The sequence below is a fragment of the Podarcis bocagei genome (genome assembly GCF_964188305.1).
Source record: "Podarcis bocagei genome assembly, chromosome: 2".
NCBI lineage: Eukaryota > Metazoa > Chordata > Lepidosauria > Squamata > Lacertidae > Podarcis > Podarcis bocagei.
Window position 1 is genome coordinate 35,133,441 of NC_138126.1, and position 20,164 is coordinate 35,153,604.

Here is a 20,164-nt window from a genome sequence, read left to right on the forward strand (position 1 = left end):
TGGTGAGAGGCACAGAGGACTCTGATATAGTAGTCATGAATGCGTTGCCCATCTGATAGTGTTCTAAGATTTTAAAAAGTACCTCCATTCTAAAAAGTCAAAGGCCTTGTAAATGTCCAGTGACACCAGTGCCAAAGGGCTGGGATTCTTCTTCTTAATTACTGTCATATATTATATTGACTAACCTGCATGTGTGATCTGCATTGTGTCTGCCTGGGATAAATCTGGTTTGGTCTGAATTGACAATTGTATGGATCACCCTGCTGGAAGCCATGACTGATGTAAAAAAAAGTTGGTTGAACAGGGTGATCCATCTGTAAGATCCCACTTCCTTAGGATCTCTAGTTGGTTTAGGTAAAACAATTATTTTCAATGGGGACCAAATGTTTGGGAGGGCTCCACCCCTCCAAACAACATTAAACAGCAAAGTTAAATATGGTGCTACTGCAAAGCTATACAAAAAGTGCTACCAAAGCCATCTGGTCCAAAAGCTTCCGAATGTGAATTCCACCAGCATCCATCCACCTACATCTGCCAGCTTCTGCTTGGTCCACTATCAAACATAAGCCACCTTCTGGCTACTCGCCCGTTTCTGGTTGGTCAGTCATTGGACATCAGCCAGCTTCTGCCATGGATATCAGCCACCTTCAGACCACAAACTCGCCACCCACTCTGCAAATCCACTGGCTTTTGCAAGCAAACTTGCCTTCTCTTCTGCTCCACAGCATCCTGATGCCAGATGATCACCTCCTTCCACCTGCCAATTTGCTTCCTTCACATGGTAGCATCCATGTGGTCTGCATGGGAGAAAAAGGTGAAGCAGTTATTTCAGTGTGGCTCATCAAAGAACTCGGGGGCGGGTCTAACTCCACTGAATGACAGACAGCATACCCAAGGAAAAGAGGTTTCCATCATGTACAAAATCATGGAAATGTTCAGTTTGATACTGTCACAACCATTGCCCATTGTGTTCTGTTGGGTGAGAACAAAAGGAAAATAGGAAGGGGACCAGGGAGGGAAAGGAGGAACTACACTTGCTCACAAACGTCCCTTTGTGGGGTAAGTTGCTTGCTAGAGTGGTGGCAGACCCACGTGGATGAAACTGAATATGTTGATCCATTTCGTTTTAGTAAAAAACATGGATCAAAAATCTAAAGGTACATTACAGGATCTGTCTGACAGGGTTGAAAGTTGAAAAGAAGGTTAAATATCTGGTGGTTTGGTTGATGAATAAAAATGCAATGTTATGTCAAAATGACTGAAAATATGAAATGTGGTTATAGTAGACTTACAGAGATGGAGAAGAATGAACTTATACCTGATGAGTAGAATCTCAGTAGTGAAAATGAATGTACTACCAAAAATACTGTTTGTTTCAGACTGTGCTGCTGATCAATTCGGTTACCTGTTTTAAACAACAGCAGAGACATAACGGTGCAATGGCAACTTGTATTAGGATAGATTTTATTCACTCCTGCCAGGTGCAAGGTATCATCTTATTATTAATTTATGAATTCTTAAGATTAATAAGATAATTTTTATCAGTTTTTATAATTCTGCTTTCCTGGTTTTTATAACTCTGTTTTTATGATGCAGTTTTATTCAATTTTTATGTTGCTTGTCTGCATACTTCTTAGAGGTTTCTAAAGATTAAGTAGGTTGGAAAGGTTTTCAAATGAACAAAATAAATAAATTGTCCTCACCTTGCTGAAACTCTACAGTTCTCTTCATTGCTTTCTTTTTTACACCCCAACCCAGGAAGAAAAACTTAACTTTATTTTCATGCAGAATTATTCCTGCAGCTTGAGAGAGGCCTAAAACATGACTCAGCATTCCCAGAAGTCTGCACTTCCTTCCTCTCCCCCAGGGTTCTCCTGGGCTTTTACTTAAAGGGACAGTAACATATCAACTAACAATGATAACAAAGCTTTAAGCCGACAATAAATTTACAAAAGATTAAAGCAGGCTTAGATTACCTTCTACAGATGGTGTCTGGAAAACCTAGTAGTTCTCCACCTAAACATTAGGAAGAACTTCCTGACAGTAAGAGCTGTTTGACAGTGGAATTTGCTGCCAAGGAGTGTGGTGGAGTCTCCTTCTTTGGAGGCCTTTAAGCAGAGGCTTGACAACCATATGTCAGGAGTGCTCTGATGGTGTTTCCTGCTTGGCAGGGGGTTGGACTCGATGGCTCTTGTGGTCTCTTCCAACTCTATGATTCTATGATTCTCAGATATTCTTGGAAGGCAAACAGAGAGTGAGTGGGATATCTCAACCATGGACCTGGTTTTTTCCACTGGAAAAAAAGCATTTCCCTTCATATCCACTGAACTTCCATTCCTTTATGACATCATAGGTCATTAGCAGCCAATGGTAACAGCTGGTGGGGGCCATCACCATTTAGACCTATTTTATATCTATACATCGATCTATAGCTATAGCTGTATGTGTGTCGGTTTTTTGGGGGGGAGGTTTTCTAAAAAAACAACTTTGCAGGTAATAGGAACTTTACTTTTTTGAAATATGGCAACCCTAATTTTATTCATTGCACTTACTCCCCACTTTTTATCCAAGGAGCTTCAGGGGCCACACACGGCGTTTCCCCTTTCCTCATTTAATCCCCACAACAACCCTGTGAGGTAGGTTAGGCTGAGAGGCAGTGACTGGCTCAAGGTCACCCACAACTGTTTCTTAGATTTCTAAATGTGTCCCAAGGCCCAAAAGGTTTGGGACTCCTGGGCTAGAGGGTTCAAATCCCCACTCAACCTCACTAGGTGACCTTGGGGTTGTCTGTCTTTCAGACCAACCTACCTCACAGGGTTGTTGTGAGGATTAAAGGAGGCCAGAGGAGAAATGTAATAATATAAAGTCATCTCCATTGGTCATCTAGGACAAATGCTGTCCTAGGAACACTGCAAGCCCTCCTGGATCTGATTTGCTCAGGATGCCACTGCTAAAGGGGCACCTTTCCCCCTATGAACCTGCAACGTTGTTGTTGTTTCAGATGATGGGTTTGTGTTGTGATATTTATGGATCCACAATGATGAAGGGCATGCTAGATAATTCATTTCTAACTCTCTCTTAGGATAATGGTGGCATCTGAAACCAAGGCTTAAAGTCATTGCTTTCTTGTGTAATAAACGAAAATCTGCCCTAATTCCCTTATGGGGGACACAAGAGCCCTTATAGAGTCCTTTGTTGGTTCTCCATCGGTCGGAGGAAAAAAGAGCGGCCAACCAGAGAATATTGAGAAGCAAAGCAGCTTGTAAGCCTGATCTTTATTGAACTGTTGCAACAGGGTGCCCCCTTCACACGCAGGAGGAGGAGGACCCAGAACCAAGGTGTGTCCGCCCTTATATAGACATTTTAAATTGCCCACCTTGGAGTCCAAGACCACCCCCAGAAACATCATACCTACATCACAGAAGGGGTGTAGCTCAAGACCACCACCCCAGATACATCATACCTACATCACAGAAAGAGCGGGCTAAAGCAGAAATCTGAGTGGGTTGTTTACCTCATAATCTGTTTGGGTGGTTTACCTCCTGTCTGGCAAGTTACCTGTTAATGTTTACTGGATTGATACCCTGGGGAGCCTGGCCAGTCTTTTGTAATGATAAGTACTTAGTTCCTGTGCCAAGTCACAGGCTCACCCTATTCATACACAGACATACCCTTAAGACAGGATTTGTGAAGGAGAAGACAATGGGGAGGCTCCTCCATTTGACCTTGCAGAGAAAACACCTGGTCAGCCTGGGAGTCAAAATGGCTCCATGGCTGCTCTCCTGTGCAGCTTCAGGCATGTGGCCTATATATCTATGTACGTGTTTGCTTGGTACATTTATGAACCTTTATTATATACATAAGACCTTAATTTATTTATTTCACTTGAAAAACCTTCTTTTCTTATTTAAAGGACAGCATATACTTTAGTAAATCTCCAGAGATCTGTCTCCTGTGTCCCAATGGAGTTCCTGTAAATTGTGGCAGTAAGAATTGCAGCAAGGTTGAAATAGGAAAAAGGTAACGTAGAAGAATCTTCCCATTTTAATTCATCCCTGAATCCATTTTGTGCAGTTAGAGCTTTGCAGTTTGAAATCTGTGCATGAGCTTTCCTACCAAAACAAACAAGCTGTTTTGAAGCGGGTGTGCAAGCCTGTGTTCTCTTGCAGTTCCTAGTGCAACGGAAAGGAATGGGATGTATGGAGAACGAAACACTAGGAGAGCGGCCAAGCATAGTAATGACACTAAGGACTCAGCTACATTAGTAAAGAAAAAGCAATTTGAACATGCAACACCAGATGGCACCAGAGAGCAGGAAATTTTAAAAGCGGTTTTCAGTGGAGATTTTTTCTTTCATTTTAACGATCTAATTTCTGACTTAGTCATAGTGTATGTTTTTCCTGTGTCTAGATCCACCCTAAGTCCTAGAGCATGGAAGAAAACAAAAATATCAGCACAGATAACTGAAAGCAGACATTGACAGACCACTAATACACAGAGCAACTACTCAGAAGACAAAGACAAAAGACACGGAAATATGGTTTCATGTATTCAGTAAGAAGGTTGGGGTGGGCTAGTCTGAAGAGCCAAAGTGCAACAACAGTGTGTTGTAAGTGTGTACTTGTGATGGGAAGGATTGCTCTAATTGTCTGGTTAAGTGGTCATCACCTAGTAATTGGGCATGTATAAAAGCCTCCATCTGACTTTTTAGGGGCTGATCCTATGTACATTTGTACTAATAAAGGCCTAATTTTTCACTTAAAGCCAGTGGGCATTCTGTTTCGGAGCCCCGGCTGGGACAAACACTTTACAAATTTCTCCAACCATAACCGTATGCATCGGTTCCCAACGCAGAACGTAGCTGAGGGACACTCTTGAGTGTGGTTTAATTTTCTTATTTTCTTTTTATACCATGCCGCTCCTCTCTTTCTTTCTTCCCCACTGCAACACCTAGGGTCTCGCTGACTTCCCTGAGCCTACCTGACATACCTTCTGCAACTTAAGAATATGAATGAAGTGTAGCTTCAAAAACGATTGCCTTAATTCACACTGACAAAACACCCACTGTGTGATGACAGGAATGCAGGCTGGTTTCAAAGTCAAGCTGCCTATACTTTCTCACAAAAAATGACACTGAACTTCTGCCTCATGTCGAGATAGTCACTTGCCAAGCTAAAGTGTTTCAGGGGGATATAGAGGTAAGGCATAACATTCGCTTGCGAGCCATGATACGATTAACAATTGCCATTTCAGTACTGGTGGACTCTAAAAGAAATAGAGCGATGGAGATGAGGGGACACTTCTCAGGCTCCTGGCCAGTCTGCGTTATCATGCAGTGGTGGTTCAGATGTAGACCTTCTTGGGAGAAACTGACTATCTCGACCTATTCCAGTTGGGGTTCAGGACTCCTCTAGGGACACAATTGGTGTCAGGAGTGCGTGCAGGAGCCAGGCCCTGTGACCAGTAGGACTTTGCAGGACTGCGGCCTTCCTAAGTTCTGAAGAGGCAAGGCGCAGCCGCACAGGTAAGGCCAATTGGTAACTCACAGCACCTGATGGCAAGAGCCAGAAAGGGATATAAGGTCAGCATTTTCCTTCAGCTCTTTGCCACAGCAACACGCTTCCTGCGTTTGGCTTCCAGCTTCTTGATCCCCGGACCCTTGACTTCATGACTCCTTGCTTCCTGACCCTCAGACCCCTGACTTCTGGACTCCCGGCTCTCTGACCCTCAGACCCTCTGACCCTCTTGACTTCCTGACTCCTGGCTTCTGGACTCTTGTTCCTGCTCCAACCTTGCCATCTCGCCCCTGGTCCCGACGTCCTCAGCCAGGACTTCGATCACCCATAGACGGGACTGTGACAATTGGTCTTGGTCGCCCTGGTGGATGACCTTCTTAGGGAGCTATAAAAGAAAGCACATAGTTAAACTATGGAACTCACTCTCACGGGGCAGTGGGGGACACCAACTCAGATGTCTTTGAAAGAGGATTAGACAAATTCATGGAGGAGAAGCCTATCGATGGCTATGCTCTCTCCACAGTTGGAGGCAGTAATACTTCTGAATACCAGTTGCTGAAAACCCATAGGAGATGGGAGGGCTGTTGCACTCATGTCCAGTTTGCAGGCTTCCCACAGGCACCTGGTTGGCTACAGTGAGAACTGGACTCTGGACTAGATGGGCCATCAGCCTGATTAAGCAAGTTGTTCTTATGAGAGGGATGGGGAGTGTGACCCTGCCGACTCTCTCAAATCTCCCAGAAGTGTTTGATACTGTAGGATCAGTATCTGCAGGTGCCCGAGCCACTGCGTCACACCCAGGAGAGACTCATGGCTTGGGCGTGCTGCAGGCCCTGCAGTAAGTCCCCTGTCCGCCCCCCCCCCAGCTATGCTTCTGAGTGCAGACCATGATTTTGTCCCCAGTGGTATTTAATACCCCTCACCTTGTCAAATTTGGTCCATAAGCAAATGACTTGATCCTCTAAGTACAGTGCCAAATGACCACAGAGGTTCTTTGGGAGTAACAGAGGGTCACCTGCTATTATTGGGCAACCTCTGAACCATGCAGAAGAGCTTCCCTAGCTGGCAGCGAGAGGATGCAATGGAGGCAGCAGGGTATGTTTTCTTTACTGTCCTTACTACCACATGGTAGGTACAATCATGTGATCTAACCCATGCTCACTTGGCATCAGCATGAGATCTCTTCCACCTGTGCTACAGCCATGGTCTGGTACACCAGTTTTGAAAGATCAACACTAGCTGCCTGTTAGTGTCCAAGTTTTGTTTTATTTGAATCCCCAAACAACTTGGGACCAGCAGACCTAGCAGACCACCTCTCCAGTACAGACCAAGCTGACCTTCAAGATATTCTGAAGATATCTGGCTGGCCATTTCATGTCCAATGGATTATGTCAGAGTGGAAGAGGGCATTCACTGTGACAGCTCCTACCCTTTGGAATGCCCTCCCTTGAGTAATTAGTGAGGTGGAGACAATAATTACCATTAAGTGCCCCCTTAAAAAAAAAAAAGATGTTACTTCTACCCAAGCTTTCCTGGACTCTGATTTTTAATTCTTGTTTTGTACATCACTCAGTTTAATTTGTGATGTAAGGTAGTGTTTTGAATGTGCCTCATTTCGTCTTTGTTCTTAGCAGTTGTCAGAGCTGCTTCCAGGTCCCAGCTCACAGAGGACCACGCTAGCCGGTATTACTGTACAAAAGTCTTTATTGAGTTACAAGTTCCATTTTCAAGCCGCAGCGTGCAGCTCTACGTCTTAGAAGCTAGACCGGCGAAGCTCCGTCTGAGTCTCCGCCTCCTGTACACCAACTTAATACTCTAGCCTTACTCCACCTCTTCCGTCTTTCCCTCCTCCTCTGGGTCCCTCTACCCCCCGTGGTCTCTTCCTTCCTGGACTCTTCTGACGCCGACCCCCCGGACTCTGCTCCCTCTTTGCGGCGGGCTTTAGGACCTGGCTCCCTATCCAGACTGCTTACTGTGCCGCCTTCCTGTGCATTTGAACTTGGCGCGCGCGCGCAGCCTTTGACCTTCCTCTTGACCGTTTCCTCGCTCCCCGATGGAGGTGTGGCCAATCCTAACTCCTGCCTTCCCGCTTGCGGCGAGCCGCCAGCTCCCGATGCCTGTGACCCCTCCCCCCTACTGTGCTCTGGTGGGGAAGCTGGTCCCGATTTCCAACTGCTGCTCTCTGAGTCTCCTCTGGTCCCTTCTTCCTGGTGTGTCCCCCTAGGCGCCCCCCTTGTTCTGACCACTGGCGCCCCTTTCTGTGAATCTTCCGATTCACTGGAAAGACTCGGAGATCTCGGGCCGCTGTCATCGCTCATATTTCCTTCGGATTCCTCCCCCTCGCTCTCTGTTTCCTCCCTTTCCTGTGCCTCTGCTCCTGAACCCCTGACAGCAGTCTTTACTGAATGTTGTTCGTTGTTTTATTTTTATTGGTTTTATGCAAAACACAGAGGATTTTTTTAGGGTTTTGTTTTGTTTTGTTTTAAAGTGCAGTGTAGTTATGAAAACTAGATTTGTTACTTTACGGTAATCTGGGAAGCGTGAATGCCCGCCCCCTTGTGGGAAACATCAATGTTTGTCCTGGTTTTATGCCAGAATTGTTTTATCCTACTCTCAGTTTTATGGCATGTAATGGATTTTAGTAGTTTTAATGTATTTTTACAATTCATGTGTTTTGATAGGAATTTTTTGCTATAAGAAATTCTGAGTTTATTTTTTTATAAAGAAGGCATGTCATATTTTAAAAATAAATAAATTAAATTAGTAGCTAAAAGCATCAGATTGTATTCCCTCATGCTGATGGAAGTCTTTTTAACTCCACAGAGATTTTGGTCAGCAAAGCAAGGGAAGAGGGCAGGATATTCTTTTCTGATTCCCTCATTTCTCCTGCAGCCTCTGCCCCACACCACTTCCCCTGCTATTCCAAAATTATCCTCCAGCTCTCTCTAGTGCATTTTGGGTGCATGCATGGGAATCTGTAGAGGGGCCCGAGGAATCTTTGAAAAACTGCTTTCCCTCCTGATTCTGCTGATGGAGGAAACCACTGCGGGATGCAAGATCCTACTGGCTGCGTTGCATCCAACCCTCTACACCAAATGTCTGGAAAGCAAACCTCCATCCAACACATTTCAGCCTACACAGCATTTGGCAGCGGCAGCAATCAAAGGCTCACACTGAACAACGTGAATGCATGCTTACTGGATGATACATCCTCCCTCATGGCTCCAGCTTCGGCTGTGTCCCGTTGTCACAGGGGAGCTGTTCCACAAAAGCTGGGTCTCCAAAGAGCAGTATGTTGCCTGTGGCACACAGGCATCCGACTTACAAAAGGCAGGGATGAAACTGAATATTGGCTTATTCTCTCTCCCCTGCCCCCCACTCCTTTGAGCCAGCCCTTTTAGGATCCTACATGGGTAAATAAAAAAAACCTCTAAGCAAATGGAATCGATGGAGAGGTATTCATAGGCGTGCTACTCACGTCTGGTTGTTTCCAGTCAAAATAATCTCCCACTCAGTTATGGAGAAGAATAGAGATGCCAACCCTGCCTGACTCACAGTCAGATGGAGAAAACGAAGAGGAGATGTTCTTGTAGCAGAGAAGGTTTGCGGGCAGAGTGGAACTTGCTCAGCAACTATTTTAAGAGTGTAACTGGGAACAAAGCCACCCATTAGGAAAACAGGATCCTGGACGAAATGGAATCCTTTGACGGGGTGCTCACTAGATTGATCAGCTATAGGTCATATATCAGTCACCAGTTCATAAAACAGCTACCCACTGTTGTGGCATAGAGAGAAATACAGTAGTAACTGGTGCCCATTGAGAATGGTAGGGCAGAAGGCAAGGAGGCCAACAGTAGGTGGAGCCAGAGCCAATGGCAAGCAGAATCGACACATTCTAGCTTTGCCCCCATCCTTGCTCCTGCTGTGTTCTTCAAGGGCAACACAGAGACTCGAGCAGGAACCAGGCAGCCATCCCCTAGTATAGTTGGGCTTGGGGATTGGAGGGTCAGCAGTTTGAATCCACATCATGATGGAGTGAGCTCCCGTTGCTCAGTCCCAGCTCCTGCCAACCTAGCAGTTCGAAAGCACGCCAGCCTTCATGGGTAAAGAGCTCACAAAAAGTGACTTCCGGGTTGGCGCGATCTGGAAATGGCGGATTCCCTCCGAGCTGCGGAGGGAATCGGCTCAACTGAGGACAGGTCTTGCCGCGCCGGCGACGCGGGGACCCTTAGAAACCGCAGGCGCTGAAGCCTGCGGACTAGAAGACTCGGTGGGCGCCTTAAGCGCCCCCCGACCCACGAAGAGCCTTTTTAAAGGCTGCGGAGAGGGTACGGAGGGTGGCGTGGCGCTGAGAGTCGATCGCTACCTCGGTTGAGCGGAGCCGCGAGCCATGACTGGAGAGCGCTGACTTCCTTCCTTGAAATTCGGACTGAAAAAGAATAACCCGTGAGTAAGATGAAATTGGACTTTAAGAATATTTTCCTGTGAATTCGAGACGACCGGGGGGGGGTGCTAAAAGGAAGTCCGCACCCCCCCTCTTGCAGACGATCTAAAGCAACTATAGAAGAACTAAGCTGGAGAGCCTACCCTTTGTGGGGTGAGTTAAAAAAGACATTAACTTCCAAGATTTGGCAAAAAGAAATTTTGAGCTGGAGTGAAAGAGTGGAATTTTAGAAGCCTTTTTTCTGTTGTATGCAACCCCCCCTCCCGGGCCCGGGAGCGTCCTGTATTTGAGCTTATGGAAGAGGAATGTGGAGTTTGACAGCTGTCAAAGCTGTCAAACGGACAGTTTAAAGTTGAAAAATTGTCATCTAAGATCCCTCTGGATTAAAATCAGTTAAAATTGAACTAAAATTGTTGGAAACAAAGTAACAACAACAAGTCAGAGGATTATTGGAGAAAGATTATTAAGTAACCAGATTCCCTCTAGGGGGAACTCTGTGACATTACAATGGCTGTGGATGGAAAGTTACTAGTGGAAATCGAAAGAATGTTTCATTTGGTGGGAATCTTACAAGAGCAGAGTCTGGCTATGAATAAACAACTCATGACCTTGACTTCTGGAACAAGCAGCTCTGCTGAATGTATTGAGGACCTGAATGAGAAAGAATCTGCAGCTGAATCGGAAATGATAACTCAAGAAGTGGAGGAGACTAAACAAGGAGAAGAGAAAGTAAAGATGGAAAGTACCAATCAGAAGTTTACACCAGTGGAATATAAGCAAGGAGACTTTTGGATTACATTGATTACAAATCTGCGAAAGATGCAAAAGACGAAGGAGGAGGCCCCGGGAGTATATGGAATACAGGAACTCAAAATAAAGAAGAAATATGATTGGGGCCTTCACTCTGACTCTGAAGATGCATGGCCTGAGGAACTTTTGCAGCAGTTGTTTTTAAATGCCCTTGTGGGAAGAGAACCTGGTTTGATGGGGACAGAATTCCTTCGAGATTCGACGACCAATATAAAGGACTACCAACAAGACCGGCGGAGAGGGACTGAAAGAGACTTGAAAGCCTCGGACGTGAGGAATCCAGGCTAAGAACTGTTATTTTGGACATGTACTGGGGAAGGGACAAAAACCGGGGATGGGAGGGAGGGAAGAATAGAACGTTAAAAACACTCAGGACTTTTGGGTTTAGTTAATTTGACTTTTACCTAAGACAAAATGGGAAATCGATGGAAGGGAATTTGAGTCCAACTTAGAAAAACTTTTTTTTTCTTTAATAAAAGAGGTAATATTAAGATGGTTAAGAGGAGAAATACCAATTTGCTGACATAATTATGGGAATTGGGATGCATGAAGGGGGGTGGGGGGAAGTTAAGGAACAAGGTTAAGAAAGTAGGATTTTCTGAATTTATACATGTTTTCGTCTTTTGTCTTTTCTGTGTGTGTTATGCATTCATAAAAGGTGAAAAACCAATAAAAATTATTTTTTTTAAAAAAAAGAGCTCACAAAAAGTTATTGCAGAATTACATCTGCACACAGAGCAACTGGCTTGGTTTTCCTGGTATTGAAGTGATGCCAAGCAGTGGAATTAGGGTGACAAACAAGGACCATCCTTTTAGAGCACAAGTCCTGAAAGTGGCTCTCATTTGCAACTAGCTCCTCAGCATAACAGGCTGAAGAACCACCTGGTTTCATTATCCTGACATGGCTTGCTTTTTGGATTTCAGAACACTTGTGGCCCTGGTCGTATTACCTACCCATGCTTGACTTTCTCAGACCTAAACCCTGAATTATGTCTTTTCAAACCTAGAATGGTCCTCCAAAACAGTTGCCTGTTTGTTCATGGATCTTTGGCTTGGCTGTGAATTGACCTCTTGGTATCTACTAATCTTGTGGCATGTTTTGCCACTGGCAGGAATCGGACATTGTGCTAAGGTGATCATTCCATCAGGGCAATGATGGTTCCCCCCCCCCCCCCAATGCTATTCTGGGAGATCTCCTGGGCCCCCTGAGCCATTTTGGGGGTGGGAAGCACTGTTGCACAAATGAAAGCCCTTGTGCAGGGTTCCAGCTGACAGGACTCATTATTTGAATTGTGCCCCCTATGTCCACTCCTATTGAGTGCAGTGCCTTAACAATTCCCAACTGACATCTGAGCAGCCTTCTTGCAAAGTCACCACAGCTGACAAATGTGTGGCTCATGTTAGGGCATTTGTAGTTTCCTCGTGATTTGGCTCCATCATATGCTGAACCAGAACCACCACCTTAGCTGCTTTTCCCTCAGACAACCTTTGTGGGAGCTGTTGCCTGGCAACCACCAGCAAGGAAAGACTTGCCTCCATTGTTGGCTGAGTGAATTCTAGCTTCTCAGCCCCCTTTCCTTGGGTTCTGCTGCTTAGAAGGTGGAGGCAAGTCAACATAAAGGAAGGCCAACAATATAGACAGCAAATGCCACTTGGATAATCCTGTCACATGTTTGTTTCTGATACCACACACACACACACACACACACACACACACACACACACACACACACACACACACTGTGTGTGTGAAGTTGATTTGTGACCCTCTTGGGACTATAAAGTGAGGTGCAAGTATTCTAAATAAATAAATAGCACCCTAGCCAATAGCATACCTAATTCTCTCAGCCTTCCTAGCTCCATCCATCACATCTCAGTAACACAACCCAGCACCTAAAGGCTCCTCTGTGGAACTGTAGCTCAGTCAGTGTGAGTGCCAGGCTATTTTGCATTTTGATACATATATTTCATTCTGGGCCCAATATCTGAGTCTTCTTGGCAAATAGCATGGTCTCACTTTGTGACACATTTGGATTTCTTAACAGGCAATAGGAACAACACGGCTTGCACAGACCTTGTCAAAGGATCTGCAGCATTGCTTTGCCATCAAAATTCCTTATCTGGGAGGCTATTGTCTCTGTTTTCCAGATAGGGAACTTAAGGCTAAGCGATGGTGCTTTACTGCCGGCAAACAGGGGCTTTCTTGACTGCATGCAGTTTGAACTCAGGCCTCCCAGTTACAGCCTTAACAACACACCATCCAATGGGACCACAATAGTTTCTCCTACACTGTTTATATCACTGCTGTTAGCTACCTTCTCAAATATATTGCTGCTGACTTCACAGGGAGCCTTTGGGTGAATGATTCTTCAGCCTAGAGAGATGGTGTCCATGTACTCTCTATAAAAATGTGTGAAATGTCTCAAAAGCTGCACAAACACTAACCAACCCATTGGCAATGTACTGCATGCAGATGAGAAACCTAGCAAGTCAAACCAGCTTGTACGTGCTAGTGGTAAGCAAAACCCCCAAATTCAATTATCTCTTATTTTGCTACCAGGGCAATGTCAAAAGCTGCAAAGGGAACAAAGCCATGGGTCAATGAAACCTATTTAGGATACATGACAAATTAACCTAAATTGCCCTGGATGAGTCTTCAGGCTGCAGTCTGAGTCAGTTATGTAAAATATAACCGTTTCATGGCGTCATATCACATTTGCAGTGGTGTAAAGTGAAGGAGACTTTGGCCTTCTGGCATACAAAAAACAGTGTTGGAACTGAGGAACAAGCAGAATGATCTACTGAATTGTGCACAGCTTTAAGTACCTTTTTATTTTCATAACAATATCTGAAAACTTTTTATCTATTTAAAATTGTTTTATCTCATGTTCAGGACTGAGTAAACATGAACTGTTCATTTACTATTCAAGAAGTCCTCTTCCATATACATAGGGGAAAGAATCTTAAGAGAAGAGGCATACCAAGAAATCGGCAACTGGGAAGGAAGTCGAGGCATGACTTAACGCAGTGTAAATAAGTTGATGATACCAAAAATGATTGTAAATATGGTTTTATTGTATTTTTTATTATTTTGTCTGTTTTTGTATTTGTCTTTTATTTCTCTTTTGTGTTTACTTGAAAAAGCTAATAAAAAGTATTTTTAAAAAAAGAAGTCCTCTTCCAAATACCCTTTTCAGAAGCTGGCTTGGAGAAATAATAGACTCTGATTTGGAGAAAACACACACACACACACACACACACACACAATATTATATATCTCATAACCCTTCACTACAAAAGTCTCTAAGCGGCTTACAAAGATACAGTATAAAAATAAATCAGTTAGAAATATAAAATCAAATTTCAATTAAAATGTCTGATGGAATAAAAATCTTCAGTAGGTACTGGAAATTCAGCAGGGAGCTGTCTGACCTCAGCTGGAAGGAAGTCCCACAAAACTTGTTTGTTATTTCTTTGCCATTTTTGTGCCTAACGGTATCTAGTGCTGTCAGGGCTGAATTATTGGGCAGAGGTCCAAAGAGAGCCAGCAGAATTAGCAGCAGACCTGGCTTACATTTTAAAATGACTGAAGTAATGTACATTGCCATTTAAAGCAGCCTTCACTAACCTGGTGACTTCCAGCTGCTTTGGACTACAACTCCCATCAGCCCTGGCCAGCATGGGAGCTGCAGTCCCCAATATCTTGAGGGAACCAGGTTGGGCAAGGCTGATCTAAAGACCCTGCCCCCTGTAAGCAGACAGTCTCAGATGACCAAAGTACATCACTGATGGCAACCAAGGAGTCTTAACAAGATCCCATTAAAACAGTGGTTCTCAACCTGTGGGTCCCCAGATGTTGTTGGACTACAACTCCCATCACCCCTGAGCTCTGGCCTTGCTAGCTAGGGGTGATGGGAGTTGTAGTTCAATGACATCTGGGGACCCACAGGTTGAGAAAGGCTGCATTAAAACATCAGCCACTGTATAATGGTTTGAATCTGTCAAGCAGCTGAACTGGTCATCGGAGGGTCTCCAAAATCAGTCTTATCACCACTCAGCCCAGCAGCAGGTGGCTCTTTGGCTACCTTAATCCCAGACCATTCTGGAACATAGGAAGCGAGCGACTACTGCTCAAAATGCATCCGTATTGTGTACACTGACTGGCAGCAGCTATCTGAGGAATCTTTCTGAGCCTTGGACCTTTCGTGTCCCAGAGCATCATGTGCTCTCTCATGGAGGTAAAAACCAGCGCTTTCCATTGTACTTGAAAACCAACACTGTAGCTCACTGAATATATGTGCAATATGGTCATACTGGTAAATGCCTATCAATGATCAAAACCAGCCAGCTCTTCTTAGTGAAATAAATGTGCAGTCCTACAGAAATAACCTGCAACTGTTTGCATATAGCCCCATTCCATATTATGCTGAGAGGCCTATAATCTGCCGCCAGCTGTGTGCCACTGCCTTCAATTGCGCTGACTGAGGACTGGTCAAAATGCCAAGGCATTAATCTGGGGATTAGTGAGCATTAGGTGAGGGGTCATTTCCCCCTCTTTTAGCTGCAAAAGGAAACATTTTTACCTCTGTCCCTGAGAACATGGGTGATGAATCCTGTCTTTTAAACAGGGGCCAAGAGGAGCAAGCCAAGGCATGAGAATATGGGGCTCCGGCAATTCCATTTTCACACGCTAAAGCAGGGATTTACGGTGACCATCAGGAATTTGAGATCCTGGCTGAATGTCAGGCTCATCATGTCAAAAGCTGCTGCGTACATGGATATCGGGCTCTGGCTGCTGAGATTTCTGAAGCCTCTGCCCTTCTCTAAAGAGGCAGAGAAGGCTGGAGGGGATCCCAAACAACCCGTTTATCTCAGCTTATCATCTCTTCTAGAGGGGCTAATTATGCCTAGGGGTTGAGAGGGAGAGAAACAGGGATGATTAAACCTTGAAAAGAGAGAGACAAGATAAACAAGGAGTGACAAACAGAGATAGGCAGCCAGCTGTTCTTGCTTCCCTGGGTGTTTGCCTTCTCTACCCACCTCCAGGGGAGTTTCCGACTTCTGATGTTGGAGCCTGCCTTCACAGGGCTGTTTTTGACATTATGATGGATGGAACACCTACCCAGGTGCTAAATTTGCCAACCAGGTAGAGTGTGCATGCTTAGGCCATTCTCTTTCGTAGATTTTGATTGCTGGCAATAGGGAGGGATGCTGAGATGAAGGTTCCTGGGTAAGAGATATTTCTGCTAAGAAGATGTGGGGAATGGGGCCCATGAAGTATTCATTTACACCAAAGCCACTGCATACACACCATCCTTTTACGACACATTTAAAGTGCCTCCCCCCCTCAAGAAAAGAATCATGGGAACTGTAGTTTAAGAGTGCTTGGAATTGCAGTCTCCAGGATTCTTGTGGGCAGGAAACGCACAGTGGGTACACAGCCAACCCCTCCCAAGGGTTCTAGGTAATGCCAAGACTTCAGGTTCAATGCCCGTGTGGGATAGTTGCATATTTCTGCACTGCAGGGGGTTGGACTAGAGGATCCCAAGGGTCCCTTCCAACTCTTACAATTCTATGATTTTATGAATTCTGATGTGGCGAGAACTTCCTATCATCGTGGGGCCCAGCCCTGGTGTTCAATGGTCATACAGTCAGTCTAGAACTCAGGTGTCTTTTAATTTTAATTTTGCGTGCTTCTCTACCGCAGGTCTTGTGGCTCGTCTAGCGGTGTTCCCAGTCATCTGGGCCAATTCGCTCCGGATCTGTCAGGATGCTCACGGACGGCGGATGAGTGTGGGCAGCAGCAGCAACAACAGGACTGCTGAATGGCCATTGTTTCCCCATCTGCTGCTGAGAACCCCCCCTCTCGCCCCGCCGGCAAGCAGGCGACGATGCCTCTGAGCGCTTTCGCTGGTCCTTAGAGGGAGAAGCAGAGGAGCGGCAGCTGCCGTCGCCTGCGGCTTGCCTCTGCGCTCCCCTCCACCTCTCCTTCCCCGCCCCTCCATCTCTCTGCCTTCCTCTTTGCGCAGGCTCAGCCTGCGCCCCCTACTACCCCACCCCACCCCTGAACCTGATCTCCGGCAGCAGCAGCGGCGGCAGCAGCAGCAGCAGCCTCCCCGCCGGAAGCGCGGCCCCAGCCAATACCTGCCCTCGATCGCGAGCCGCGGCGCGCTCGCCCTTCCCCTCGGCGCTGCCGCTGGCTGGGAAGACGGCGGCGGTGGTGATGGCGCGGAGGAGAAAGTGGCCGAGGGAAGCCCGGCCTCCGCTGCGAAAGCCGTGCGGTAGGAGTCGGTAGAGAGCGAGCGAGCGAGAGACGAGGAAGCAGACAATAGGCGGAGGGCGGCGGGCAACAAAAGGCGCGATGCTGGCAGGGCGGCGGCAGCGGCAGCGCGCCCCAGGCCGGGGAAAGGGGACCCTCGTCGGTGCCAGCCTTTCCTCCTCCTGCTGCTGCTTTCTGCCGGGGTCGCCCGCTGCAGCCCTCCCGGGAGCCTTTTAAAGTTGGATGGCGACGGCGATGGCCGCCCCCTAACGAGCCAGGAGCCGATCGCGATGCTGGCGGAGACGGAGGCGGCGTCGGCTCGGCGGAGCTGAGCGCAGCGGCGCGCGGGAATGGGCTGCGCCCGGCGGCGCCCGCACAGCTCGAGGTGGCCGCTGCTGGGGGGCGAGGCGCGGGGGAGCGAGCGGGGAGGAGGCGGACGATGCCGCCCTCGCGGAGAGGAGCAGATCGGGCGGCGGTAGGCGAAGAAGGCAGCTGGTCTCGGAGGCGGGAGAGCCCGGCGGGGCGAGGCGGCGACGCCGCTAGCTGCTGTTGAGGAGAAGCCCCGTCTGCTCCCTCCTTCCGCAGCGTTTGTGCCTCAGGGTCGGCGGGGAGGTGGGCGATCCTCGGCCTCGCTCCATGGCGAACGCCAGCGAGTTTGCAAGCAGCAGCAGCAGCCCGCACTTGCCCGGCCCCGGCGGCCTACTCAGCGCCTCGGGCCTCAAGCTGACCACGCTGGGCTTGATCCTGTGCCTCAGCCTGGCGGGCAACGGGCTCTTCGCGTGGCTCATCCTCAAGGAGCGGCCCCTGCACCGCGCGCCCTACTACCTGCTGCTGGACCTGTGCCTGGCCGACGGGCTGCGCTCGCTGGCCTGCTTCCCCTTCGTCATGCTGTCGGTGCACAGCGGCGCGGGCGCCTGGCCGCACGGCGCGCTCAGCTGCAAGGTGCTGGCCTTCCTGGCCGTGCTCTTCTGCTTCCACGCCGCCTTCCTGCTCTTCTGCGTGGGCGTGACGCGCTACATGGCCATCGCGCACCACCGCTTCTACGCCAAGCGCATGACGGGCTGGACCTGCCTGGCGGTGGTGTGCATGGTGTGGACCCTCTCCATGGCCATGGCCTTCCCGCCCGTCTTCGACGTGGGCACCTACAAGTTCATCCGCGAGGAAGAGCAGTGCATCTTCGAGCACCGCTACGTCAAGGCCAACGACACGCTGGGCTTCATGCTCATGCTCGCCACCGTCGTCGCCGCCACCCACCTGGTGTACGTCAAGCTCCTCTTCTTCATCCACAGCCACCGCAAGATGAAGCCCGCTCAGTTGGTGCCGGCCATTAGCCAGAACTGGACTTTCCACGGGCCCGGGGCCACCGGCCAGGCGGCTGCAAACTGGACCGCTGGCTTTGGCCGGGGTCCCACTCCTCCCACTTTGGTGGGCATCCGGCAGAACACCACCCATAGCCAGATCAAGAGGCTGCTGGTCTTGGAGGAGTTCAAAACGGAGAAGAGGATCTGCAAGATGTTCTACATGATCACCCTTCTCTTCCTGCTTCTCTGGTCCCCCTACATTGTGGCCTGTTACCTGCGGGTCTTCATCAAGGCTAGCGCCATCCCCCAAGTCTACTTGACCACTTCTGTCTGGATGACCTTTGCCCAGGCAGGGGTCAACCCCATCCTGTGCTTCATTTTCAACAAGGAGCTCAGAGTCTGTTTCAGAGCTCATTTCCTCTGCTGCCAAAGTATACAAAATACTCAAGGCACCATTCTGTGTGATCTGAAGAATTTTGGGATGTAGTTTTATCTTTCCAATTGAAAATTGAAAATAGTACTCTCTATGCGCTTTTTTTTTGGGGGGGTATATGCACTTGAGAAATTGTTATCTAAGGAGACACCTTGACTTTTCCCCACACCCTTAGGTTTTAAGATATTTATTTATTTATGTGTTAGGGGGATTTGGGGGGGGGAGGGGAGGGGAAGAAATCGGGGAAGTAACACAGGGCTCCAACTTTCTTGGCTGCTTCTAACATTTCTACAAATGATTCTGACATGGATAAAAAGGCCATAATTTTGTGTTGTTTTTTTTAAGACCCTACTGGTTTTGATAAAGTCTAAGCGATTTTATTCATGTAAGATTTGATAAAAGGCCAAGATGAAATTTTATACTAAAGTGTTATTTTTGATGACCTCAAAATATTGTATTACAGTGTTTGTTTTTAAAGGGTGACCAAGAAGGAGAAACTGTACTGTGTTTAGAAGTCGTTTCTTGCTGGGGAGCTTTTGGATTAATTTTTATTTCAGTACTTAAAGCAGTGAATTTCTAACTTTGCCTGAAATAGAGAAACGTGAGATGCTACCCTAACCTACATCTTCACCTTACTCAAGTTATTAGGTCGTTTCCTATTGACCTGAAGAGAATTAGGTTCACTTGCTTTGACGTAGACTAACATTTTCTTGTTGCACTGTTCCTTTGATAGTATTTCAGAACCCCTTTGGTGGGGCGGGGGGAGAGGAAATGATAATTTTAAAAAGCAAATTGATTACATATCAACTTTTAAAAAAACTGTCACTATCAGGTTTTTAAAATCACACTGACTTTCATACTTTATTGGCTTTTTAAAATGTTATCTACAAATACTGGACAATACTTGTACATCTTGACTGTTTTAATAAAAACACTGTTCAATTCTCGTACATCAAATGTTTATGCTTTGCTTTCTACTCTTGTTCTGGCATGGCTTGCCTACAACCTATGCTACAGGAAGAAAATAATAATTATATATGGGTGCATTCCTGTGCTTCCTGGCAGGGTTGTCCCAGGACTATAGGGCAGGTTGGATCAATTCCTCAGATTTGGGAGACAACATGGAAGAGGTAGATCTGGTGTGGTGCCTCCCTCTCAGATGTACCAGCTCAACTGAAGCTCTGACTTAACTGAGGTTGGTGTTGTGGCACTAGTATGTCAAGTGAGGGAAGATTTCAGGGCCATTCTGCACACCAGTTTGGCTCCAAAGCCCTTCCGGATCCTTAGCATCCCCAAGTGTGTGTGTGTGTGTGGGGGGGGATTTGAGCATTTTTCTGTGTGTGTAAATTTCTCTGTCCATTGTTTCCAGTGGGAACAAAAACCTGGGAAATAGGCAGGTTT

The 20,164-nt window shown here is 46.9% G+C and overlaps 1 protein-coding gene and 2 long non-coding RNA genes across 4 annotated transcripts; 2 read left to right on the forward strand and 1 right to left on the reverse strand.

Annotated features, from left to right (window-relative positions):
• Positions 1-678: 678 nt before the first annotated feature.
• Positions 679-1,952, reverse strand: LOC308581921. Its single transcript, XR_014005383.1, has 3 exons — positions 1,704-1,952; positions 1,319-1,405; positions 679-797 (listed from the first exon to the last, which is right to left on the reverse strand). It is a non-coding gene; the product is annotated as an uncharacterized lncRNA (long non-coding RNA).
• A 1,587-nt stretch (positions 1,953-3,539) lies between these two features.
• Positions 3,540-4,763, forward strand: LOC308579971. Of its 2 annotated transcripts, none has more exons than XR_014004659.1 (2): positions 3,540-4,020; positions 4,170-4,763. It is a non-coding gene; the product is annotated as an uncharacterized lncRNA (long non-coding RNA). The 2 variants fall into 2 exon arrangements; XR_014004660.1 differs by having other exon boundaries at positions 4,411-4,763.
• Positions 4,764-16,939: 12,176 nt separating this feature from the next.
• Positions 16,940-19,713, forward strand: GPR27 (G protein-coupled receptor 27). Its single transcript, XM_081184698.1, has one exon. The coding sequence runs from the start codon at positions 17,666-17,668 to the stop codon at positions 18,815-18,817; it is 1,152 nt and encodes a 383-aa protein (XP_081040824.1). The 5' UTR covers positions 16,940-17,665; the 3' UTR covers positions 18,818-19,713.
• Positions 19,714-20,164: the final 451 nt, after the last annotated feature.

Bases quoted from the DNA above. Each gene is read 5' to 3' on its own strand.
- GPR27 (XM_081184698.1), top strand. From the start codon at position 17,666: ATGGCGAACGCCAGCGAGTTTGCAAGCAGCAGCAGCAGCCCGCACTTG.